The sequence below is a fragment of the Pimephales promelas genome, chromosome 15 (assembly GCF_988280905.1).
Source record: "Pimephales promelas chromosome 15, fPimPro1.hap1.1, whole genome shotgun sequence".
Classification (NCBI taxonomy): Eukaryota; Metazoa; Chordata; class Actinopteri; order Cypriniformes; family Leuciscidae; genus Pimephales; species Pimephales promelas.
The window spans coordinates 13,133,005-13,160,886 of record NC_142783.1 but is presented as its reverse complement, the minus strand read 5'-3'; the positions used below and the strand labels follow the sequence as shown (position 1 = coordinate 13,160,886).

The following is a 27,882-nucleotide window of genomic DNA, read 5'->3' as shown; positions in this document are numbered from 1 at the left end:
CACATTATGAGCACAATTTTATTGACTTAAAAAGACATATCCATCTCTTTTACAAAGGAGTTAAGAGAGCACTGATTTATAGCATATAAAAAATAAGTATTTAACACAGTTCGCAGACTAACAAAAAGAATACGTTTTACATATGTACAATAGCCAAGAAATGTTATACAAGCCAATATACAGACTTTAAACTAGCTAACTAATTTACAAAATAAACCAGTGTAACATATACAAATCTCATTTTATGAAGCATTGTGGTTCCTATGTAGTTTTTCCTTTTCCAGTCTTGGCTAAACCTAATGCAAAACAATTGCATAGTGATGACTAGGCTCAAACCGAGGACCCCTTTAAGTTGCCTCACTGGATGTGACAATAGCGTTAAAACCCTTTGAAACGCTTTAGACATTGTTAAAAATGTTGCTGTTGATGTGGGGAATATGGTGAAGCCAGTAGGGTTTCACAAATAAAACATTCAAAAGCCATAAACTGACTACTCAACTTTCACTGATTACTTTCAAAAAAACAAAAAAGAAGACAAACAAGTGGATAACTAGATCCTTATTCCTAAATTCCTATTTATATAGGTTCACTATTCCCTAAAACAAGAAACCTTTCTACGTCCCAATATGCATATATTAGAACCTTTTGAAAGGCACTCAACATATGTATATAAGCTAGCTTTTCTGTAACAAGAACATACAGTTTGTAGGGACTGTTTGTAGGGAACTTAACATCTATTATTGCTTTAACATGTGTTCATGTGATGCATTTAATAGACAGTGGTTTATTTCAGAGATGCAAAGACAATAACATTAGTGTAATCTTATTAGCAGACACTCACAGATGAAATGGCTTTACTGTTAAAAGTCACTGGGCAAATTCAATTATTCCTAAAAAGGTCACCTGGAACCAATCATAACCATCCCCCAAAATCCCCAGAGCAAACGATTACAATCAGCTTGACCTTCATGGAGCTACGGGAGAAATAATCCTATGTTTAAAGATTAAGTAAAATATTTATTTGTATTTTTTAATGAACTTCAATGAGAATGAAACCAAATGCTCCAATATGGAGGTTAGGATGAGTTAAGAGCTTCTTTCACATCTATTGCCACAAAGAGTTGGAGAATGCAGAGAATCTTGCTGGTCAAGTAGGTTGAGTATTGGAGAAAAAAAAAAGAGTCAAAATCAACTAAATGTCTTTGGATATACCAGAGGCACAACAGGTGGTACCCATGGCAGCAGGACTTGCACAGGAAACAAGAAATAAATACATAAAAAAAAAAACTTCAAGTTAAACGTGAGCAGCAGCAAACCTGATTCATTGACTGGTAGATCACAGTTGTGTTCTATTAACATCTTGCTCATTTGAGTCCAGTTTGAGAGTCGAAGAGCCAGTCACCTTATTTACAACAACATCTTGGGGCTTTAACCCTAGAGGAACCAGTTTAGGCATGGGCCGCCATGTCACATTGGTCCCTTCATTGGCAGATTGACCCGAAGTAGCTTCACATGCAGCCTTCATGTGCAACAGAGGTGGCGGAGTAGGAGCATCACATTTAACATTGCACGTCGGGGCATTCGGACTTTCAACGTTTGTTGATGGCCCAACTGCAGATTCGGATGATACCGAAGGTGAATCTGACCCGAAGATGACTTTGACCAAGTCGTCCACTTTGGGTGGGATATCAATTTCATCTTTAGAGTCTGGAGACATCAGATCTTCATCTAGAGTTAGGAACAAGGGACTGAGAGCACGCTCATCATCCCGCTCTGCATACGCCTGCTTGTCAGAACATGGCTGTGCCTCGTCTGGCACGACAATTCTCTTATCTTCGTCTTCATTACTCAGCTGCTGGCTAAGAAGAACAAGTTCGTCTAGCAAAGACATCAGATTTTCATCCTCAGGGTCGCTGCTGACATTCTGACCCTTTTTCTCCAGTCCTTCTTGGTTGGATGAAGTAACAGACGCACTGATTTCATCTCCTCCTTCAGGCAGTTTTGGGAAATCATTGGGTTGAGGCTCATCAACAATTGCTCTTTCCGCCAAATTAGATATTTTAACATCGGAGATACTCTGGAGATTCTCCACTGGGGCAGGGACAGATTTTGGCTGTGCCTGAGCAAAAGAAGCATCTTCCACAACTTTCTGTGGTATTACCAGATTCTCCACAGGTGAAACCAGAGAAATAACATTGGCGATGTTTGGAAAGTTGGCAGAATCCACTGAAAATGATGCATTGTAAAATAAATTATCCACATGAATATCACTGAACAATGTAGGAAAATCTGATTCAATTTTTATGACAATATCAGCCAAGGAGACTCACCTTGAGTATTAATATTAATAGGACTGTTTGTAATTTTGATTAACTGAGGCTGCAATACTGGAAGAGAATTTTCCACTCTAAGTGGATGAGATATTGTAGGAACTATGGACACAGATGCTACACCTAGTTAAAAAAAAGAATACAAAAACACAAATGCTGTTATCTAATCACTTTCTTTGTGACATTTTGAAAAATCATTGACCTGTTTAGAGACAAACCTGGTGTAGATGATTGCTGTGTCCCTACTGAGGTGATGCCAATCGGTTGAAGCGGGTTGTTTATGGTTATGATTTGATTGCATTGAACCATGGTATTCATCAGAGGAATTAATTGAGGTATACACACTGAAAAAAAAACAACAACACACAACAGACATCAAAAAGTATGACCTCAAAAAATCTGTTTCAACCAAATCAAATCAACATGACAAGTACTGTATTGTAAATGTTGTCTTGGACTAACCATTAGTTAAAAGAGGCTCTTTGACGGGAGATCCTTGCATCACCTGGGATGAAGAACGGGACAGAATGTTTGGCCGCATTCTCTCGCGAGGTACTGGGAAATGTTTTACAGGACTTGGGACAGAGACTGGTTTCTTTTGTGGAATGGAGTTAAAGGACGGCTGAGTAGGTTTAGAAATGCTGCTCTGCTCTTTATCTTGAGTTTTAATGGTGTTTTTGCCACTAACAGGGTCTGTAAGTTTTGAGGCTGGAGTGGATTTCAAATCACTTTTTGTCTCTTCCAGGCTTTCTTGTTTTTTAATACTCAAGTCTATCGGTTTGGAGGGAGAAGAGGTGGGTTTGGGAACATCTTTTAATTTGTTCTGGAATGCCAAACCTTTCTGTTTACTATTAAGCTCAACTAATTTAGGTTTGGGTTTGGGTTTAGGTTTGGGTTTAGATTTAGACGCTGCCTGGTTAAGCTGGGACTTCATCTCTTTTGCATTAGTTTGGGCCTCCAGGGTTTTTTGTTTAGCAATAATTTCATTAAGCTTCTGGCTGATGGACTCTGTACTCTTGTCTGTAGACAAAAAGAGATATAATCTTTAGTTAGCAAACCAGATGTTCACACATTCAAATTATATCAGAATATATCAATGAAAGATCTCCACAACTCATTGTAAATCCTATGAATAAATAGAAACAAATAGTCTAACAAAGTAGATGAACCCCACATACTGCAATACCCTGCAAATCATATTTCAATGCAATGTTTAGGTCATGCAACCATCAGGATGGTAGCATGACCAAAAAGTTGCATTAAAATATGATTTGCAAGTATGCAAGATTAATTTATTTTTACAAAATATGTTGCTGATCTTTAATAACAGCTTGGATATTATTTAAAAATGATTTCATAGTCTGAAAGACAGCCTTACCACACAATAGTGAAAGTGTCTGTAGGTAACGCTCCCTCTTAATTCGCAGCTTCTCACGTCTTTTTGCTAAGTGGTCCTCCTGCTTAACCAGAGACTCAATCTCTTTACAACCCTGGAAATAAGTAAGGAAATGTGTCAAAACAGTAAACCAATATTTTCAGAGAAATTACAAGCATAAACTGTAGCAAAATCAACAACATACCTGGGTGAGGATGTTCACCTTGGAAACTTTACGAAACTTTGAGACCATTCCTAGTGTTTCCTGAAGTTTAAGAAATAACTCTCTGAGTGTGTGGCGCCTCTTTCTCTCCAGCCTCACTCTCTGCAAAAAGTTATAAAACCACATTTTTTAAATATAAAAACTGTTACACATGCATGTTACAAAATACATAGAAAGGGTTGGGTCAGTCATTAAAGAAAAAAAAAATTAGAACCCACCCTGACCTTCACTTGCAAGCTTTCATCATGAATATGCTTCTGGTCACTGAAAGAGCAAAATATTTTTAAAAGAAAAGTAATTTTGTTCATTTTCTTTACAGGAACTTGTTAAATGTCTTAGTCAAAGCATCTATTTCCAAACTAAAGTTCCACATAATCAAATATCAGTCAGGTGTTCGTTACCTATGATGTCGATTCCGTCTAATTGCAGATGCCCTAAATTTCGTGATACTGTTTTCCTCTGCAGACTCAACAGTCTCAATATCAACCACCACCTCTGCAAAATCTTTCATCTCAGAGTCTAAACCATCTGTATCCTCCATCCTCTCCTCTTTATCAGAATCCTGAAAACGAGCAAAAATATGTATCCTGAACAAGCAATATCACAGTTCGATGAGCTACACAAATTCAGTTCCAAAAGGTGAAAATAATAAATTATATGAAGCTCTTACACTAAAACTAGATGAATCTTCTTGGCCGTCATCATCATCATCACTGTACAGGTCAGAGTCATCAGTTAATTCTGTTCCATCTGAATCAATCTCTTCCTCTTCTGGATCTGGTGTTTGGTCAAAATCTTTTTCCTTCACATTGGGATTATCTCGGTTATCAGCTTCAGACAAACTCAAATGTTTCAGCGCTCCATGCTCACTATGTGAAGGGGCTAAATCATCTCCAGAAAATTGCCTGGATTTTGGATAGGTGGCAGCAGAAGATAAAATCTCTGATACATTTCCTGCCATTCGCTTAGAAACATCACAGCTATTTTGTTTAACAGGATCCAGCTCAGACTGCTCATGGACCTGACCGATTTGCCCCTCTGTTGAAAGTGAGCTCACAGAAACGGTAGTCTCAGACTTCGTGGAGTCTTTGTTCGGTAGTATTGAACTTCCATGTTTTAAATTACAGCCATTCTGTGAGGGTATAAGAGAGGAAGCTGGATTTATAATTCCAGTGTCTTGGACAGGTTTTGCTGAGAGAATTCTTAATGTGCAAGTTCCAGATTGTCCCAGAAAACCTGGGACAACTTTAAGGGTAGAAGGAAGGCTGCCCAAGACTGACTTGGAGGTAGTGAGTGTGACTGTCTTGTTACTCATAGACGAAGATGTAGAGACTGGTACAGTGACAATAGGCTTTGACTGTATTTGAGTCGTTGGGTTGGAAGACGTGACTATGGTGGTGCTGCCACCCTGAGGCTTGTTCAGACTGATTGCAGGCGGTGCTTGCAAACGGATAAAGGTTGCTGTGGGAAAAATAGAGGCATAATTAATGTCTTTTGAGATAAGCAAACATTTGTTTAGCAATTTCCCCAAACAAGTTTATCAACTCTTCAACCAATTTAAGTAAAATAATAAATAAGACCATGCTGCACAAAAAAATGTCCACATGGATTTAAATATAACACTGGTTGCCAGCAAAACACTAGCAAAATGAAACTAGGAATTTAAATGCTTTTTTCGAAAACTTGAAAATGATGTGACCATGCCTTAAATGTAATTTTTTTACCCAATAGATAAATGTGCTCGTATCATAATTTTTAATTCAGTGGAATTTAATTTCTACCCTTTGTACTAAAAAAATGATACAAAGTAATAATGTAGATTACACACATTTCTCAAAGTCGGTCATAATTCTTCAATTTTTTCGTGACATAGGTCTATTAAATACATCGGTATGGTGGCATATTAAAAATTAACATCATAACTAGGGCTGGGCGATATGGCCAAAAAAAAAAAAAAATCACAATAATTTTTTTTTTATTAGTCGATATCGATAATTATCACGATATGTCAAATCTTTATTTCTTTAAAGTTTAAAGGCAGATTTTTGTTCCTTTATGACTTTTTTGAAATGAAAATGCAATGATTATGAAATCTTGCAAGCCCACATATTTTGCACAGAAATTTATTCAGCAAAAGTTTTGAAAAAATGCGTCCCTGCATAAATATGTGGACTTTGGCTGATTATGCACTAAATCATGCGATCGCATAATCACGTTTTTCTGGAGGGACTGGCTAATAGTCTACATATTTAATTATCTGTGTATCTGTATGTATATATATATATACATACAGTATATATATATATATATATATATACATACATACATACATATATATATATATATATATATATATATATATATACACACACATATATACTGTATGTGTAATATATACACACACACACACACACACACACACACACACACACACACATATATATATATATATATACTGTATACATACATACAGTACATATTACATATATGTGTATATATATATATATATATATATACATACACACACACACACATATTTTTGGTTTTCGTGAATCGTTTAAAATGGTATTCCTGAACCACTTACGTTGGCCTTGAGATAAGAGATTGGGTTTGATGGCTTTAATTTGACTTAGAGGTACCAACTGCATGAGTTGGCCATTAGGATTACGGTACAATGTGTTTCCATCAGCCGTCTTCACCACCTGAAGCAGCATCTTTTGGCCTGGGGGCTGTGGGGCCTGTGGGGGACAAGTCTGTGTGACAGGGGCCTGTGGGGGACGGGTCTGTGTGGCAGGGGCCTGTGGGGGACGGGTCTGTGTGGCAGGGGCCTGTGGGGGACGGGTCTGTGTGACAGGGGCCTGTGGGGGACGAGTCTGTGTGACAGGCTTTGTAATTCGAGGACCACTATTGGGGAGGCCTGTATTACGAGACATAACTGTGATCAAAACAGTCTTTTTCCCAGGAGTGGTCGATCCAGGTGAATAGACAGTAGTTGATGTCGTTGGACCAGACCCACCTGAAAATACAGAAAAGATTCATTATTTCATCAAAAACGTCTTAATTTGTGGTCCGAAAATGAACGAAGGTCTTACGGGTTTGGAACAACATGAGGGCGAGTAATGACAAATTTAATTTATAGGTGAACTAACCCTTTAAGGAGAATAATGATGGTGACAGATTGTTCACACAATAGCAAACGGCTATTAAAGTCACTATGGTCACTATTAAGGAGAATTCACACTGACATTGATTAAATGCCTGTATTCCTATTGCCAGTTGGCACATTATGTCACTGTGCATTTACATCAAGTTGAACATTGCTCACCATAGCTGCATCACAAATGATCTCTGATGCTTATATGGCCACAGATTGCCAGTTTATTTAAAATGCTTGACATGATCTGATTGCTTTGTTTTAAACATTATAATTTATTCAGGCTGTGTTTACCAAATACCAGAAATTCTACACTGTTGAATCCAGAGAAGCCAAAAACATATTTTATAATTTTCCTTTTCACTGTAAACACAGCGTCACACATTTTGAAATCTCAGTCTGCAAAAGGACAGTTCTAACATTAAGACAGTGCAATAGGCTTGGGCGGTATTACGGTAATATCGTATACCGCGGGATCTAAAAATAGCAACGGTATCATTTTCAATATCGTCATACCGTCAAAAAAAAAAAAACAATGAACTTAAATAGGAGACAAGGAATCCTCGTCTCCTATATAAGTGCAATGTTTTAAATACAATGTATTTAATGGCTAAAATGCTTATATCTGGTTCTCATGACGTGACAGTGTGGTGACGAGAGAGTGGGGGAGAGAGGGCAAAGATTGCAAGTTGCGCACTGAGTGACTTGGTCTCGAAGAAGAACACGACTTCTGCAGTTTGGCAGGGATGGGCATTTCAAGCAAAATAATATTTAAAGATTGCCTGGTATTATTCGATTATTATTTGAAAATTGTGCCCCACCACCACATGCACGCCACATGCATATAGTCTACAGCGGGGCGGACCGTGTGACGCTTAAATATAAGCTAGGGTTGAAAAAAAACGTATTCCTTTCATTTTTTTTAATAATATGATGTTTTTCTATGTATGTTGATTTTATGAAAAGGGAACTTCATGAGATGACTAAGATAAGATCATAAAATGCGCAATATCGAAAAACATTTGGAATGGGTCAGTCAGACATGATTATGACCACTTATTACGTTTTGTTTTGTAGAAATCCTTTCTTTAAAACGAATTTCGTTTTGAATAAATTGCATCTTCATTTTAAATTTTTTTTCATCAACGAATTTCCTGGATTAATTAATAATAAGCAAATATAGTGATCAGGACACGCGCCGGCGCGTGACTGGAGAGCGACTCATACATGAACTGAACCTCGCATATAAGAAACAAGATCTGAGAAGTGTATATATAGTAAGCTTGAAATGTCTTCTTTAACAATCTAAAAGAATAGCTGCTCTCTGCTTATGTTTAGGTTAATTCATATCAAGTGTGCATTACTCTTTATTCGCGTTCACTACCGCGAAGATGCTAGTTTGCGTCATCAATGCAATCTTTATCTTTGCAGCAATTGACATAGAAAACACGTTGGGTCAGTCAGACATGATTATGACCAGTTATTATGTTTTGTTTTGTACAAAGCCTTTCTTTAAAACGAATTTTGTTTTGAATAAATTGCATCTTCATTTATTTATTTTTTTCATCAACGAATTGCCTGGATTAGGCTAATAAATAAAAAGCAAAGATGGTAGCCTAATCAGGACACGCGCCGTAGCGTGACTGGAGCGCGATTCATACATGAACTGAAACTCGGCATATAAGATACATGTCTTAATGATCTGAGAAGTGTATATATATATGTAAGCTTGAAATGTCTATACTTTTAAACAAAACATTACAAGCTAAAAGAAATGAGCTGCTCCCTGCTATAGGCTTATTCATATGAAGTGTGCATTAGGCTACTCTTTATTCGTGTTTTCATACCATGAAGATGCCAGTTTGCATCGTCAATGCAATCTTTATCTTTGCAGCAACTGACATAGAAAACACTAGTTTATTAATAAATTTTTTTTATCTCGGCTTCACTCGGCTCGCGTCGAGAGCTCGTGGCGCGTGATCTTCAGAAATGCGCTGCCCTCTCTGGAGGAAATATCACCACTCTGCTCACATTCTCTGGTGTGAGACAATGTGTATCTCCTGTTTTCTAATAGTTGATTGACAGCTTTTAGATGCATTATTGGAACCGACACTCTCTGGTTGAACGTGTCATCATGTGTGATGCCATCGGAGCCTTATCTCGTAATTTTTAATTAGTCACGCGGTAATACCGTATACCGCGGTAAAATAGGGAGGAGGTTTGACGGTATGAAAATTTGGATACCGCCCATGCCTACAGTGCAATGTGAAAATCAATGATGGTGAAGCTCTGCACTGAATTAAGCTCATGGAAGATTATTCAACCAACAATAACCAGTCACAAATGATGATAACAGAAGATTATGGGAAGGGAACACAAAACCGGAAGATGAAAGTAACCCAGTGACTTTCTTTAAAGCAACAGCAAGCACTAAATCACAAGAACAGACCTATATGAAGGCAGGGCTCCAGACTAACCTTTTTTACTAGGAGAGCTGTAGCCCCTGACTGAATTTTAAGAGCACAAGCAGAACATTTCGTGGCACACCTTAAATCAGCTTCCAATGCAATTATTCTAATTTCCCCCTAAATAACTATAATACTGACAAATTATTAAATAATAAATAGACTAAACATACAGATGTTGTGCAGTTTGATTTTAAGCTCACAGGGCTTCAAACTAACAATTGAGGGCAAGCAGCCATGTAGATGAAAATAATTTTAACTATACTTCACTACTAAATGTCTTAACATTAAAAAGTAAAATGAGTGAATATATATATATATATATATATATATATATATATATATCCTACTGTTTAAAACTATAATTTAATTACTTTAATTACATTTATATATAATATTATAGTTTGCTGGAAAAGTGCTGGAAAAAGATGTGTAGCCTAGTAACTTATAAATGTTTGACTATTTCTGTCACAGTACCATATTTATGGTTAGAGTTAATACATCAGCCAAAATCCATGGTGAATGTTGCTGATTCGTGGACTGAAAGCCTTCTATAAGCGTTTCTCCTGGCTTCACGTCAGCGCAGTTTGATCTGATACCTGGTTTATAAAAGAACTCTGCGCACAATCAGAATTTTTCTAACTGGATCTTGCAACAATGATGTTATTAATTCTAAGTCGAATTCAATGGATTTCTTTACTGGATCTTTAGAGTCTGGACCTCCTAGTAACAGAGTTGCTTGATCGAGATCGGCCCGCGACTGGCAAGTTCGGGGCTCTGTCTATTATTGGTCCGAACTAATAAACGGTCCATGAAGCATAAATGAGTAGCGCATTTTAGTTCCGCATTGATTTTGTTTGCATTCACTGCTCGGCAACGGTGTGGTCGCACCAGCACGACCTAAATAAATATTTGGTCGCACTGGCAAGAAAAATGGTCGCAAAATGCGACCAACTGGTCACAGTCTGGAGCCCTGGAAGGCCAAGTACGTTCAATTATTCCAGTAGATGCATGGCCAAAGGGTTTGATGGAGAGGGAAGCACAGACACACAATGGCAAACCAAGGAAGTCAGGCTTACCCAGAGGCAGGCTGGGTGATTTAGAAAGGATGGTGAAGTAAGGGGCTTGGACTTTTGATACAGTGGGCAAACTGGTGCTACCTGCAGAGTCTGAAGGCTCAGACGCCTGGGTTATTAAGCCTGCTTTAAGAGGAGAAAGAGCCATCCCAGGAGCACCAGCCTCACTGCCAATCATCAACGTGGAGGAGGGGATGACAATTTTTGGAGCAGAAGGCTGTAAGTGTGAGGTGCTAGTGTTGTTTTGAGAGTTGATGTGGTTGACCACAAACTGGGTGAAGACCTTTCCCACAGGGGACTTGGTCACTGTGCAAAAAACAAATTCAGGAGCAGGTTAAGTCTGCCACTTAAGTTATGCACATATTTACATGCAGTACAGCTGCACACATGTAACAGTGCTTAATAATATATTGGACGTCCACTATATTGGTCAATACACTTGAGAGGTCTGGAGGTGTGCGCTGTAAACCTTTACATGACTCACCTACAGATTTGATGATGGGTGTGTGTGTGGAAGTAGACGTGCTGGTAACGGTGGTTACTGTGGCAACAGTAGAAACCGGTATGGATGTGGTAGAGGCCTTTGTAATGGTGGATGTTGTTGGACATATTCTCCCTGTGATGTAAGCTGCCAGTCTGTTGGCAGGATGCAAAGCTCCCAACTGTCCCAGCTCTAACTTGGCTTGTGGGTATGGCTTTCCATTGACCTGCGGAAACAATTGATCGTGAGTTTTAAAGGACTGGTCCTACTCCATTCAAAAATAATCATACCTTAAAATATAAAGAAATGTCTTAGACAGGCAGTACTTTAACTACTCTTAAAGTCAACAAAAAATATGTTGCCAATCCATTTTAGCTCTGTACTGTTTAAAAGAAAAATTGTAGGTTAAGACCCATTGGGAATTGATTTAATTGTGAAAAGTGAGCATTTCATGCAGCCCAGGTGATGTCAAATAAAATAAAAAAAGTAATTTCAGGTCAATATAATAAATTCATGAAAATTTAAATTATATACACCTAAGAATTGTGCGCAAGAAGACCAGGAACGTAAATTAAGTAAATAGGATAGATTTATGTTATTTTGACTTCAAATTAGTTTATGATACTGTTTTCTAAATGCATCGAAATGGTTTTGCCAGGTAATTGCACGCATACCATTATTCGGCCTGGGGCATCAGGTGCTTTTTTCTCAGCCTTGAGCAAGCCTGCAGGGCAACACTTGGAGAGGAAGGGCAGACCTTTCACCTCACTCTTCTCTACATGCTTTTTTAGCTCAGCTTCATTTTGGGTAACCTTCTCATCTTCCATTTTCTTCTCCACAGGTCGAGAGATTGTGACTTTATATGTTTCGACAGAACCATCCTCTGTCTCTTGTAGAGTCTTGGAAAATGGCTCAATAAAGTAATTGCCAATCCAGAAAGGATGCTTCAAACGATCATGAGCCATGTGCTCACACAATATGCGCATAATGTTGTTTCTGATGTCTGTACTTGTCAAACTGCATTCGGATATGATCTCAAGGCGTTTTGCAGGGCCAGACAAATTAAGAGGTACAAGCTCTCCCTCCTCAATATCTGAGCAAAAGAGGAAAAAAGAGAAGTTTCAATTTTAAGGACCAGCTTTGTAAAACATTTTAAAGTCCTTTGAACTTGACAATTTTGTTGTTTTGCAATAAACTATGATTACACCAACTATTTAAGCGTTAGTTCAACCATAAATTAAAATACTGTCATTAAATAAACTATTACTTTTATGATGTCTTTATTACCTTTCTGGGGCTTCATTTGTGTTCCGAAGATGAATGAACATCTTACGGGTTTGGAATGACATGAGAGTTATGACAGATTTTTAATTTTTGTTTGAACTAACCCATAATAACTAATGATCAATAAAGGAAAACTGACCTTGATTAGAGACCTGTAATGTGTGCTGGTCAACCTGCCAAAAGTACAAGAGTGTACAGAGTAAATTTGTGTAAATTTGTCTTAACCAAAAAATATGCCATCCTTCATGTCAGAATCTCACCGTTTTTTGTTTAGCATGACACCTGGAGTCAAACGGTCGCGAACGAGCACATGTCAGTGAGTCCGTGTCCATATTGTCCTTAATCATATTCACATTTTTCTCTTCCACCTGAATACAGTAAGGAGATATTGAAGATATAATTATGAATCTACATGACATAGAATGTGACAAGTATTAATAATGGGAAAAAAATGCACATGAAATAATAAACCCATTAAAAGCATGTTTAATTAACTGTGATCAGTGATGACTGCAATGTATTCTAAATATTTGAGTCTCACCGTTTTTTGTTTTAATGGGCTGAAAAAGCTTTCCAGGTCATGCTGAAGCTCTTGAGATAAGAGTGCTGGAGATGGAGCTCTTGGAGGAGGAGGAGAGAAAAGAACCTCCGAATCGGTACCTTCTCTTTTTCGAACCCATAATGTACTCACACGTTTGGCCGGTTCAGGAGCGGTCTCCGGATCGGTCAGAACTGCAGGAGATGGTCATGGTAATTAAATTTCATTTGCATATCTTTTCTCAGTAAAAATAGTTTCAAATCAGCTTTTCAAGCAATACAAGCATTTTTGAAAGATGCAGGAATATTACAATAAAATAACAAGTGGTCAAATGTTAGTTATAACAAAGGTACAATAAACCGACCATAAGTTTTCCTCTTTTTGTTTTTCTTCTTCCATTTAGCCTTGTTCTCCTCCGACACTCCTTGTTCAGGCTCATCTCCAGTACTTTCTTCCTGTTTGGGGGTCTTCAGTGCAACAACTTTGCGTCGCAGGCAGCTACAGCCCAACATGCACTGTGGTTTTCCACAGTGATGATGTCGCCTCAAGTGCACCAGACTGGCACACACGCAGCCAAGCCTACAGAATACATTGAGGCAGGGTGGCGCACGTCGTCTTATTATTCTGATGGCATCAGGGTTTCCTGTTGATGCCCCCTTAAAAAAGAGATATGAAAGAGCATTAGGTGTCTTGGAGAACATTATCCCATAGCTCAATTCTGTTGTTAAAGACAATCACTACAAAACCCAATCTCTGTCCCAAGAAACTATACACTAAGATGATCCTCATTTTGACATATTACCTCAGAGGTGACAAGAGTGGCCAGTGCGATGGCTGCCCTTTCTTCTGTAATATAGGTACGATGTCTGCCCTCCCATACTGCTCCATCTTCCACATCCATCAGCTTCACCAGAGTCTTAGGCAAACCTACACTACGTCCACCTGTGCAACTCGATTGTGCGGAGCCAGAAACTTCAACCATGGGACTCTTTTTAGAGGCCACAATTGCAGCAGTCTTTTCAGCACTCGAAATTGCAACTGCAACAGGCTTTTCAGGACTCAAACTTTTGGATTCCTTCTTATTTTTAAATGTTTTGCTCTGTTGTGGCTTTTTCAAGCACAATGCAGGTTTGTTCACACTTAAGACTGTTTTTATTTGCTTTCCTGTACCGGACTTCAAAGGTTTTTTGGATTTAATTTTCTCTTTGGACTTGAACGTTGGCTTGACTTTATCCGGTGTTGTAGATAAGGGAGCAGGTACTTGTTTCTTAAGTACACTATCCAGGGTACGAACGTAACTAGTGCTTTTTGTGGGCAGCTGATATGCCACAGGCGTAGCATCAGTCTGTGATAAGTTAGCAGCTCGTTCGTCGATCAGTTTGCCCTCGCTAGCCAGGTACTCATCCAACATATCACTACAAAATGCAGAGAGGTTCGTCGACCCTGCATCTGTGCTCGACACAGCTGCAAATAAAATGTAATGCAAAATCATTAATTTAGCAGCAGTAGCATACCATCATTTCAAATTAGGTAATATCACATCAAAAAGTGTTATTCTTGTAATAAATCACTGATAAAATAGTATACCTTCAGTAATAGATCCTGATCCAGCAAACTTATCTCTCCAACCCTTAATTTTAGTGAAGTCCGTGGTCTTTCCTGTCCTTGAAACAAACTGGACTACAAAGGGGAAAAAATGCATTAATGACAATGAAAATGCCTAAGTAATGATTTAGGTTATCTATATGCTTATTGTTTGTTGTTATTATAATTATTAAGATATGCTACCTTGAGATGATGCTGAACTTTCGGGTGAGAGAACAGGTGGGGGGATGGGTAATTGCACACCCAGATATTGCAGGTCAATTTCAAGGTTTAGGTCAAGCAGATTTAACTTTAATCCCACTACAAAGAAAAACAAAATGAAACATTGTTGTAATGTTGTACATTGTACTGTTGTATAATTTAGACATTCAGCGAAATCCAAAATCTATAACCTTCTTGGAGCACTGGATGAATGACCTGTCTGTGCTTCATGAGTTTTAGATCACATAAAAGGGTTTTCTCTAGCACCGCAATTTTCTCCTGCATATATCCATCACTGTCACCTGTTTAAATAAAACATTTTAAAACTGTAGGTGATTTTAAAGTTGTTCTTTTGCATCAACAACAGCGAGGTGTTCAATTCTTACCGTCTGGAAACTCTGAGGTTTTTTGTGCCATCTCCGCTTTGGCATCATCGCCAAGGTGAATCTCAAGAGCTTTCTATTTCAGGATTAAGAATTGTTCAGAATGTCATATAGATGTATTGTAAGGAAGTGTATTGATAGTTTTCTGTAGATGTTACATACACCAGGTTAATAAACATTTTAAAGTAGTAAAGCAAAGCAAATACAGCTAAAGTAGTCCATTAATTAAAATGAGCTGTAATCCAAATATTCTAAAGCCAATCAACCATTTTTTGTAAGAGCTGACACTTTCACAAAATAGGGTTAGGGTAAAGTCAGTAAATATTGAAGACACATTCACTCAGGTTTGATGTCAAGAACAACCATTGAGAAAAAACAGGGAGTAAATGACTTATTTGATATCAAGGTTGGTGCGATAATTATCTGGATGTTTTAAAATAAGGGCGAGTACATTTTTTTGTGTGTGGTCATTTCTTTCAAAGTAACCTTTCTATATTCTAAAGTTACCAGACAAGGTATTTGTTACCTTTGACATGAAGGAGACAAACAACTGGCCGTCGACATCCTCCAGGCTGGGCAGCATTGGAACAGTTACAGGTTTTTCAAACACCTCGTCATCTTCACTTATCTTCAATTTTCTGATTTTTTTCGGTTTTGCCTTGGACTTCTTTAAAGTGCTTCCATGACTGGATTGTTTAATTGGTTCCGAAACAATGTGATCAGAAACATTGGTCTCATAACTAACAGCTGACTGCAAGTCATTAAGAGGCCCTGATCTATCAGAGGATTGACTTTGAGAGAACAAGTCAATTGTTCCTTTGAGATGTTCTGGCCCATCGGGGACACTTGGTGACAATGATTCTCTAGAAGTTGCAATTGCATCCAATGGTCTTTCTGGAAAAAAATCATAGTTCTTTTTGGTAGGTAGAGGCTTGTCATTGAATAGACCTAATGGGAAAAGGTCAGGTGAGGAAAAAGCTGTGCAATTCAATAATCTTTCTGGAAATGAATCAAGGGTCTTTCGAGGAGGTACTGGTCTTTCATAGAATAGACTTGGTGGAAATGGGTCAGGAGAAGAAGGAGCTGGGCTAGGCAAGGAGAATGCTGGGGAAGATGGGTCATCTAACGGTAAGGAAAGGGATTCTTCATGTGGGAACAGAGAGTGTGGAGGGACTTCTTCAGAAAAAAGCTCAGGACAAGAGCCCTTCGAACTGTCTAGAAGACAATCGGAAATAGATGCACTCTCATCAGGCAATGAGGCAAGTTCCTGATAAGGAACATCGTTGTCTGTACAAGATGGCACACCAAAATCTGATGTAGTGACAGAGGGGACAATTGGTGTGACATCAAAGTCACTGTTAACTTCAGGTGTAATAGGTAAACAAGCGTCATGAACAGTGTCACATGTAAAGAGAGATGAAATGTCTGACTGAGACCCGAGTGTGTTGTCAAGATCTGGCATAGAAACAGCATCGGCATCATGCAACACACTAGACGTTCTGTCAGGTGTTGGGTCAGATTCAGATTTGGAGGAAGTGGTAGTGTTAGGGGCATGGAATGGATCACTGCCAACTGGGAAATGTGTAAATCCATCAGCTAATTGCATTTCTGCTGGTATGGGGGACACCGTTGCTGATGAAGATGATAATGCAGTGGACGGAGATGTAATGTTGATTGCATCTGTTGTTGTTGATGTAACCTTTTGAGATATTGAGGTAAGTACTGGATGTGAATCTAATACATTGGTAACACAAGGGATGGAAGAGATCAAAGCAGATGATCTTTCAGGGGGTAAGAAAGGTTCACATGACTTTTCAGAGTCTAAGGATGAGCTAGGAGTGTCAGATTTTGGTGTAAGAGGTCTTGTCTTGGACTTTCTCTGTTTAAGGAACTGAGCAAGGAGCGGTAGGGGTACACGTTCTGGACGCTTATGTGGTAAGGTTTTCTTCGTGTCTGCTTTAGACTTGACCTCAGTGTCCAAAGAAGAAAGGGTCTCCATCCCCTTTTCATTTGTGTAGGGTACATTTTGGTCACTGGATAGCAATGTAATCTTGCTAGCTTTGTGTTCATCCATTTCTGTTTTAGTCTCATCGGTCTTCAATAAATCTGTTTTTGAGGATGTGTCTGTGCTTTCACATCTGTGAATGTCACCTACCACAATTTCATCATTACTATCAAGTTGTAATATATTTTCTGTTTTGGATGATATGTCCATCACCTCCTTTTGATCACTTATGCAAGTTGTTTGCAAGGCCACACCATTTTTCTTGATATTCTCAAGTGATAACCTTTTGACTTTGACGTGAGCACCTTTAATGAAGTCTGAAAATGCAGATGATGATGGGCGCTTCTTACTACTGCCAGAGAAAGCATAAGAAAACAAGACACAAAAAAAGTTTATATTTGTCAAAATTGGCAAATATGTACAATATCTGGAAATATTTTTAAGAGCAGCTTAGGGCCTAAAACAATACAACTATGTGGAAGCAAACACTTCAAGCTACAGCACACAACAGGAAAATGCGTTGGTCATGCATTCACACAGTTGCATATGGCGCTTTTCCATTACCAGTATCAGCTCGACTCAACTCAGTTCGCTTTTCGCTGTGTTTTCCATTGCAGACATTACCGCCATTATAAGCACCCAGTCATCATAGTGATGCCTTTCATTCCTCATTGCCCCATCAAACTCTCGCTGGATCCTTTCTTTGTCTGCACATCCTCGTTTGACCACGGCGTATTCTTTCCAGTTGCCATAATAATAGTAGCACGTTTAGTAACTATCTCTGGCAAAATTATTTCAAGGGTTATACTGGATACTCCATCTGGCGCGTACAATGACGACCCAGTGAATGGTGACGATTCTGTCTGACCAATCAGCAGTCGGTATTGTTTTCCCGTCAAGTTTTAGTATCGCCTCAGCTCGCTCAGAACCTCGCCGGAGGTGATACAAAAAAAGTACCCGAAAGTAGGTACAGGTACAACTTCAACACAGTGGAAAACCAAACCGAGTCGAGCTGGAACCGTGTAGTGGAAAAGAGCCAATAGAGTATGTTGTGTTGAGTTTGTAAATCTAATTCAAACTAAAGTAAAATTTTGTTTCCATTTAACAAATTTATTAACTCTACTTACCAGAAACTTTGAACATTTGTTTCTACAATAGGAGCATCACCATTTACAACTTTCTTTTCTCCATTTGTAGGGCTGGGACCATCCTGGTCCTTATTGACCTTTACAGCAGCATTTCTCTTCATAAACAGAGTTTTTAAATTGTTCAAGGTTGTCGTCTCCCTGCTTAGCTTGAGTTCACTCCCAGTTTCCTCAGTGGACATTCCATTCTTTACCTTTGATGAACGGGCGTTGACTGCATCCTCCCTGAAACCTTTGGCAAATGGGTTATAGTCAATTTTGAGCTGGGTTATGCAAAGGTTTTGATAGGCTGTGACTGCAAAGAACTCGGTCTGAGAAAAGCTTAGAGTTATAACGTTGGGATTGTCAACTTGAATGTCTTTAGTGGCTTTGTCTGCAGGTATGACATGAAGTCGAGGAAGGTATCGGTGCATTGAGTGCAAAATAATATGGTCCTCTTGGTCCAAGTTGTTGCAAAGTTTCAGTCTGTAAAATGAAACAGGGCACTGCATCCAGTGTAGGCCAGTAGCAGGGGATTCTGGGTGTACAAACAAACGTGAAACATGAGGCTCAGCCTTCCCATTGGTTTCCCATCCTTTCCCACTCCATTTGTACCTGTGGTTATCAACTGGAACAATATCCATTGCCAGCACGTAACTCTGGAAAGGTTCCATTCCAGAGAGACGAAATCGGCAATAGGGGAACATTCTACGACCTTGTTTGGTCAGAATCATCTCAGTCTGACACCTATAGAACTCATTCCACATACTGTTGTTGTCCAGTGTAACTGTGATGCCCTTACATCTAGCATCTGCTGGCAAGTGTTCTGACTGTGAGCTGTTGTTGGTGTCTGTAAATGTAGATGATGATGGATGAATGCCTGTTACAGCAGAGCCGATTGAACAATTCACCATTTTATTTGCCTCACTAATTGCCATGAGACTGCTCTTGTCTTTCCCAGTATCACCAGTCTGCAACTGTTTGAGGACCACAAAGATAGAAGGTGGAGTGGTTGTGGGAGGTGCCAGTGTTGGGGCAGTCATGCCCTCTTCATGAAGCACCATTGCACCCTGCTCCTTTGTATCTGCCATGGGAGTTAAGAAGTCATCTGGATAGCTTCTGACCCTCTCATCTCAAGGTATTTCAGGTCTACATCCTTTAAAAAACAAGACATACACAACATGGCATGGTCAAAGCATGTTTGACAGCTAGGAACTGTAAAGATAAACATTCAAACATATTATAAACAGTTTATTTGTAGATTAATCAACTACTAACAAGTTGCATCCCTGCTTGGCCTGTATGCATAAAATTGTTTAAGGTCAAGAAATTCCATAAATGCATTACCTTGTCGGTTTTCAAATGGTTCACACCTTGCTAGAGAAATGTCTGAATAAGAAGACTGGTGTGAAGTGTATGGTGCTTTGTGGACTACAACACAAGTGGTTATCCATCACAGGCCTCTAAGCATTGCATAAGCCAAGGTATTACTTATGAGAACATCTATGCAAGTCTTAGACAAAGTACATCCTGGATATATTGGAAAAGGGGTATTCAACTCTGCTCCTGGAAGGCCAGCCACGTAGCAGCACAGTTTAGTCCTAACAAACTCTTCAAAGGCTTCATGACACTTGGAAATTATAGGCAGGTTAAGGACTGGAACTTTGCATGAAGATGGCCAGTCATGAACAGTGTTGAGTACCTGACCTAAACAGTCTAATTCTACCTCTGGGTCTATAAAGGACAAATGGTAAATGAAAAGCCTTAGTGTTGTTGGTGTATGAATGAGTGTATGAATGGGTGAATGTGAGGCAAATGTAAAGCGCTTTGGTGGCCATTTGGTCTATGAAGGCGCTATATAAATGCAGTCCATTTACCATTTTACCATTTGTTACATTGAAGTAAAAAAGAACTGTAAACATAAGGAGGTACATACAGCACTGACTGAGGATCTGATGCCTAAATAAGGGGAATTAATACAAGAAAAAGTCATGGTACCTTGAACCCAAGTTACACATGTCCATGGCAATGAGAACAAATTGTTTATCCAATCACAAGTGACTAGGACTAAATACAGATGGAAACAGGGTCTAAAACAGGGTCTTTTGTGGTTGGATCCCTGAAAATACCAGCAAGTAGTCAAAAACACAAGTGACCACACAGCATTTGTAGCAGGAAAGATATCCATCTAGATCACCTTGCGTGATATTTCTAGGATGTGTGGTAACATTTTTTTATTTTAATCAAAGCTGCATATAATATAATATCATATAATATATTTTCATATTTTCTTTCTTTCCCTCTCGCTCACAAGCTGTGTAGTATTTAGGTACTGCCTTTGACGGTCCAGCAAAACTGATATGCTCTGTGGGGTGTGTCTGAACACAAATGGTTGCAGGAGATGTATGTCATTATCAAGTGGAAACGGTAATGCATCTCAGCCAACTAAGGGTGTCACAATTTCGATTTTAAATATTTAAATCGTCAGAATCGTCGATACTACCATGCCCCCATGTCATGTTACGTTCGTTCGGCTTGCCAAGCGGAAAAAACACGGCGTGTTGAAGTGCTGAGAGTCTATGGCCAACCTACTCTAACTTAGCTACAGCCATTCAAAAGATAGCAAGATACAGGAGACCCATCGACAGAACGTGAACCACCTCGTCTTAAGTGAAGTTGCAGGTGTGGAAGTTTTTGGGATTTCCAGTCAGTTATGTTGACAACGTTCGCGCTTCAACAAAGCCACAGTTTGCAGACATCCCAAGCCTCTCGGAAGTCCCGGCTAACTGATGCACGCAAATTAGTTAAAATATCCCGAAATCTAGAGTGAGCGAGCAAGAGTGAGCGTGCATGCCAAGACATATAAAAAAAACTGTGCTCCAAACCATATTGCGGGTGGCTGAGAGGGAGAGAGCGAGAGACCTTGCATGTGTGCCTCATGAAGCTAGCGCATGTAAGACAGAGAGCATCCCAATTGGACGATTGCTAAAAATCGAGAATCGAATCGAACCGTGACCTTAGAATCAAAAATGTAATTGAATTGAAGATTTGGAGAATCGTGACACCCCTACAACCAACCACTTGGATCACCGAAAACTAGGGTTGGGTACCGAAACTCGGTGCCAATAGGGAACCGGTTCTGACGTAAAAGGTAGTAACCAGACCGAATAAGAATGAAAATTTCGGTGCCTGATTTCGATACCTGAGTCTGTGGCATGAGGCGCACACACGCAGTCTCTCGCTGTCTCCCTCTCTGACGTGCACGCACTATGCGGTTTATTGAAGCACTGTCTGATCTGTCTCGCACGCGTGCACTCTTGATCGCACGCTCTAGATTCCGGGAGATTTGAACTAATTTGCGATCATCCGGAGGCCGCTATCAATATGCGGGAGACACCAGGAACGTCTGCTGACAGCGAGGAGATTAATGAAGATGCCGAAGACAAAACGCTGCAAGGTTTGGCTGCATTTCACGTGAAAAATTACGCGTCAGAAGTTCAGAACGATGGTCTATGGATATTGAACCATTCGCGCCGCCTTGACGCTCACGTCGTCATATTATATTATCATCATCTGCTCCTCAGAGTTCTCTGCCGAAAAAGGAAACTTGTCAGCAGTGCAAGGTATTGGCAGCGAACGCAGCGCCTCGTTCCCTATTCAGAGAACATGGGTTACACAGAGACGTTCTATTTCATATGTTTACTCAAAGCTGCGTAGCTAAGACGCAGTGGGAACAAAATATCAAACTGGCTAAGAGCTTAACTTGTAAATGACAAGATAACTTACATGGCTAGTTAAAGCAGACAAAACATGGGAACATGTAGCCATGTCGATATTATATTACCCTGGTAATAATCTCTATTAATCTACAGTATTATTCCATTGTTTGATATAATATTGTTTAATTTGATATTATGTAAATATGAACTTTTATTTTATATTGCTTTATTTATTATTACCATATGTTACTTGTATTTATATTACGTTAATATTGTGTCCAGTTTGGCCCTGTAAATAAAGGGGTATTATTTCTTTGACAAAGTGTGTGCGGTTTCGTTTTCTAAAGTACCGTTTCAAGAACCGTTTAGGCACCGGAACCGTTTAAAAAAATACCGAGTAGGTACTGGTATCGGATAAAACCCAACCGATACCCAACCCTACCGAAAACACATTAACACTAGGTAAAAACAGGGCCTTTGAGTAACTATTATCAAACAGCATCTCATCTCAAGGGCTCCGAGTTAACCAAAGTCATGACCACCACAACCCACCCCAAAACTGACTAATTAATCCAACCATGGTTGACACTGCAAAAAAAAAAAGAAAAATGCCAATGTCATCAAATGCTAGGGCAAACTGTACGTACACACCGCCGATTTGAGCTTCCAAAGTTACCGGAAGTCATTCATTTTCAATGGAAGATGGCTTCTCTCAGCTTCAAGGAGTGTGATATCCATCAGCATCGCATTTTGAGTGACTAGAGCGTCAATCAGAAAGTTGAAAGAAGCTCAACTTTATGGTAATGAGCTATGACGCAGGTCAAAGACAAGCAGCGGCAAAACGCCAGCAACCAATTGGAATATAGACGTCCTTCGCACTGGCTGATTCCAAAGAAACATAAAATGTAAACTTTCGTTCCAACCAAAACATTGCTTCTGAGAAAATAAAGAAGCTAATCATCGCCATGAATGACCGAAACGCAAAACGTTTTCAGTTTTTAGTAAAAAACAAACAAAATTGTTGTGTAAACTGCCCCGAAGTTCTGTGTTCATTAATGTACACTGAATAGAAGAGAGGGGGTAAAATCATGTAACAGGGGAACCTCTTTGGAAACAATCATTATTCTGGCAATTCCATTGGTGCCACTAGATGGCACTAGATTAAGAATAAAAAAGCAACTACAATGAAAAGAAATTTATAACATTTTTATGTAAACAATACTTAGTGTGACCGAGTTTCCAGACAATACATTGCCTTGAAAAGCAATTTGATACTAAAGTAGGTGCACTGAATTCCCTGCAAATAGAGACCGAGCAAATTCATTTAATTTATTCAATGTTCAGGCCTATAGTGTAAACATGTCAAGCAATTCATTTGCTTAAAATGACGTTTCAATAAAATTATTAGGTAATTAATAATAAAAACATAACTTCTATATAACTAGGCTGTGCTAAATTGTGAAAATAGGCTAGTCACTATAACAATTTAGCACAAACTCTTGTATTTTATTGTTAAAATACATCCATGTTACAACCAATTGTCTTTGTGCTGTATGATGACACTCACTACCGTTTTAGAATAAGCTCGCCAAATCGTGGTTAATGCTACGTTATCTCAAAAGTCAAAGATGTGCTAGAAATTTATTTGTTTACCCCAAGCTGGCACACAGTAATCATTTAACAGACATGATTTCTTCTTATCATTAGGGGTAACTCACATCATGTACTACACAGTACTAAATAGAAAGTGTTAAATGTCAAGTACACGCAATGTTGTAATTGCCGCAATTACGAGATTTCAACTTATAAAAAGTGTTCAAATCCTTGTAGAGCTCATAATTACAGCTTGTAAGATGGGAATTTTCTGAGTGCTCCTACCTTTACCATGTGACCGCTTTACCACCTGACTGCATCAGATTAATTTAGCAGTTGATATAGCTGCCAAAGAAATGCATAATGCCCAGGTTGCGTTTAACTTTCCCTTGAGGGAATCCTCACCGTCATTTTAAAGTGCTTTCAACTTTGTCAAGCGAGCAAGGGAAGTTTAATTGGACAGACCCTCTACCCATCGATTTTGACAGAGGGAGTGAGCCAACTCAATACACTTCAAGCAGACTCATAAACCAAAGATGCATGACTGTGACTTACAGCAGATCGCACTTAATTTACCCGAAACAACTCGTGTTTGATTTTTTATTTATTTAGACATTTGAATGCATAATATATGTAGCTACCTTAAAGGTACAATATGTAGGATTTTTCGCCACCAGGGGCTGCTAACCTCTTACAATAACAAAGGCGTATATTGATGACGCAGTGATAAGAGGGATTATGGATCTTGTCGTAAAGCTGATGGATCTGTTATGGATGAGTGAATACATTGATGTTTTTAATGATGCAGGGCACGATTGCTAATGAGAGACGTATACTAGCGCAACGCGAGTCCCGTGGATATAAAGGAATAAGGGCATTTTACTCTACCGAACTACACGCAAGTATTACCGCTGTATTACCACTCGCACAGGTCAGTTTATTAGACGAATTAAACTCGAGGTAACGCAGCACTGTTTAACTTTCTCTAACAGTTACACTATCACGCTAAATGGCATTTGAGTGTGTTGAATGATGTTAGTTAGGTTGTTTGTTGGCTGTATTAGACTAACAGTAAGCTAGATCAACATAGAAAAACAAACAGATCATATTCTAACATTTCATCATGTTGAGTTATACAACACTGATCAGTTTTATGTACATTTGCTCACCTGTCTAAGAAACTACATGCAACACTCTGTCAAGTTAATTACAGAAAGTTAGTTTGCGGACGTGGAGCTCTCAGCGTCTTCGTTTTAGTCCTCTTTTTGTCTCAATGTCTGATTGCCACTGTTATAATTTTTCAACAAAACACAAAAAGCACGAGCATCCTGCTAGACATAACCCAGTTGTCCACATCTGTCGCCATGGTTACCATGGCAGTACGAGCGGAAAGTCTGTCACGGAAACCAAGGGTAACGAGGATATTACGGCATTGACTGGCGACTCCCTCACCCCTACTCACACGCCCCATTACCTTGGTTAAAATCGTAATTTTCTCACGATTTGCAAATAGTTATAAACATTTGGGATAATGTAAGTAATCAACTAAAATATATATGTATGTATATATATTATATATATTAGAGCCAGACCGATATATCGGCAGGCCGATATTAGGCATTTTCCAAACTATCGGTATCGGCAGTTATAATGGCCGATAAATGAATATTTCAAAAATAAAATAAAAACGGACGAAACACGCTTGAACCATGTCATGAGTGTTGGAATTATATAGTTTGTGCACCAGAGGGCACTCTACACCGTTCCTGTTGGCAGCACTCGTTGAGTTGGTCACGATACATACATTGCTTGAATAACAATTTAAGAACATCCCCATCAGTTCTCTTGACTCAAATAAGCATGACAAAATTTGTGACCATCATGTCCAGTTTTGCTGCTGTTAAATAAGCCGAGAGTGAAGCGGAATTAGCTAGTAATAGTTACGTTATGTTGTTACAGTGTAGTTGACTGTCCTTTTAAAGTCCCCGTGAAATCAAAATTGAACCTATTTACTTTGTTAGCGCATATTACTAGTCTTGTGGTGAACAATTAATCCGTGCAAGTGAATATATATTAAAAAAATGTTTTACCTTAGTAATCTTAGTACCTAATCAAAATCTGAAAAGTTACTTCCGGTCTGGAACGGTTTCTTTTTCTGATGACGTAGGCTTCACAGTTTGGGTGGGGAAACGCTTAACCACTCCCCTCAAACCGTTCGTTTGCTATGAGCGAGAGATGGAGAGGAGGAGCGCTAGAGTAAAACCCTTCCCTCTGTTCAATATTCCGTTTCACTTGGAAATACGTCACTGCACTGGAGAAAAATCGTTTGCAACTTCCGGTTCACAGGGACTTTAACTTTTGACAATGTGACTGAAGTATTTCTTTAATAGCACGTGACAGTTATAGCAATGAGACGCATCATCTCTCCTTGGCCTGTTATATTGAAAATGTACGTTTTACAATTTGCAGTATGGTGTAATCCATTGCTAAATTATGGTTCATCACAGACTAGCTAATCATAAAGCTAGCTAATGCCACAATCATCAGTCTGTTTTGTTGTGACAATAAAAGAAACAAGTTTCTTTTTAAAATGCATTATCATATTATTTTAATATATAATATTAATCATAAATAACTACAAATAACTAATGTTAGGGAAATCTGTTAATGTTTTGTTGCGCGTTTCTGAAATAAAAAAAAAATAAAAATATCGGCCGATATATCGGACATAGTACTTTTAAGCTGACTACTACAGTATGTAGTATTGTTATTGTAGTATGTGTACATTTTTATATTTTCTCCAACAGCCCAAGCACAGGCCTAAAGAATGGTGCACAAATTCATAAGGGAAACATTTAAATAATAAATCAGCTCCATTGCGGATTCCAAACGATCAAGGGCTTATGGTGTTCCATTTAAACACACTGCAAGGGTTCTGCCAGTAGTGGGCACTCATGCACTGTAGGCAATGATGTACATTTGAGTGAACAAGATGGAGAGAAATAAGCGAGGGAAGGGCATAGAAAATTGGATTTAAACGCCATCCCAGTCCAAGGACATGAACCGCACCAAATAGAACATCACGTGTTGTCATCTCAGACTACAGTGTTTACGACATGGCGTGACCGTAGAAAAAGTTTTCCTTGTCATGTTAAGTTATCTCAACTCGCGAGGTGAAACAATCTATGCAACTTAAAACACCCTTTATTAGGCTACTTATATGACTCAAATATGCATTCCGTTTAAGCACTATTTAAACATTTTCTATAGAACTCTATTGTGCACCTTCCAAGGTGGGTGTGTCACGTTCCATTTATGTACGGAAAAGCACAAAAGCAAATATACACAGTTTTGTCTTTCGAGTAGACAATATATTTTAAGATTTGCTGTATTATTAATAACATATGGGTATTATTAAAATAATAATTTTAAAAGCTATAACATACAGAAAAACGTAAACATGGCGGGTTTCAAAATTATCTCATGCTTAAAGGGTAGTATGACTGCTGGATAACCGTCTAAAACGTATTAAAATAACTCAATTCATGCCCACAACGACGCAATTAAGACACCAAAAACGTTTTATTAAGGTAATAATTTTGTTTTTTATGAGAAGTCAAAAACATGTTAGGTTACTTAGGTATAAAATCAAATATAATAGAAAATATGCATGTCAACGCCATGGCATCACTTTAGCCACATGCTTTTGAAAAAAACATGTCCCATTTAAATACACATCTATGATAATAATAAAAACTGGAAGAAAAGCGTCAAACGCATTTGTAACGCAACGCACGCATGATTACCAAGGCGCACGTTACACAACATTACTAACCTGCTTATTTTACCTAATTCACAGGTGAGCAAACGTGGCAACCACCGGCGTGCATAAATGTTATTTGTCCATTCATAGTCAAGAAATTGAGTTTCAGTCACCTTTTGTGAAACAGGCGTCGAGATATATTCGTCGATGGCGCATGTCTCTAATAGGCCCGAGATCTAAAAGTTGGCGCGGATAGCGCGTGCACGTCGAAACATCTCGAATGGCGGGCGAAGCGCGCGGAGAGGATGGTCTGCTCTGGCCACGAAGTAACAACGAAAAAACACCCCTGTGCAGCGAACTTTTACAATTACTTTAACAGACACAGCTGCATCCGGATTAGACTGTTACCTTTTGTCAATATGTAATGCATATTGTGCATACTCTCTCTCCTGTCTTCGTTAATGTTGTTTTTTTCCTCTCTCCCTTCTCACATTATTACACCGTGCGTCTCACCCTCCGAGGTTTACGTGCGGGCGGTGACGTCAGCACGTCGCCGTTCAAAA

General features: G+C 38.9%; 1 protein-coding gene across 2 annotated transcripts; it reads right to left on the bottom strand.

The window, feature by feature from the left end:
* mgaa (MAX dimerization protein MGA a) lies at nt 1-27,882 on the bottom strand. Of its 2 annotated transcripts, XM_039673692.2 has the most exons (25): nt 27,728-27,882; nt 18,248-19,400; nt 15,642-17,472; nt 15,119-15,191; nt 14,924-15,034; nt 14,715-14,831; nt 14,514-14,606; nt 13,729-14,390; nt 13,291-13,582; nt 12,930-13,120; nt 12,649-12,756; nt 12,528-12,561; nt 11,779-12,197; nt 11,108-11,330; nt 10,627-10,929; nt 6,513-6,944; nt 4,599-5,389; nt 4,330-4,490; nt 4,147-4,192; nt 3,911-4,030; nt 3,709-3,820; nt 2,793-3,350; nt 2,549-2,674; nt 2,331-2,453; nt 1-2,226 (listed from the first exon to the last, which is right to left on the bottom strand). In XM_039673692.2, the coding sequence occupies exons 2-25, from the start codon at nt 19,333-19,335 to the stop codon at nt 1,337-1,339; spliced, it is 8,904 nt and encodes a 2,967-aa protein (XP_039529626.2). In that variant the 5' UTR covers nt 19,336-19,400; nt 27,728-27,882; the 3' UTR covers nt 1-1,336. The 2 variants fall into 2 exon arrangements, with proteins under 2 accessions (XP_039529626.2, XP_039529671.2); XM_039673737.2 differs by lacking the exon at nt 10,627-10,929.

What these genes read in the sequence shown, in the direction of transcription:
- mgaa (XM_039673692.2), bottom strand. Translation starts at nt 19,335, where the DNA reads ATGGCAGATACAAAGGAGCAGGGTGCAATGGTGCTTCATGAAGAGGGC. An exon ending in AACCTCAGAGTTTCCAGACG is followed by an intron (nt 15,035 to 15,118) that starts GTAAGAATTGAA and finishes TTATTTAAACAG; the next exon opens with GTGACAGTGATGGATATATG. An exon ending in ATGCCCCAGGCCGAATAATG is followed by an intron (nt 11,331 to 11,778) that starts GTATGCGTGCAA and finishes TTGTTTCCGCAG; the next exon opens with GTCAATGGAAAGCCATACCC.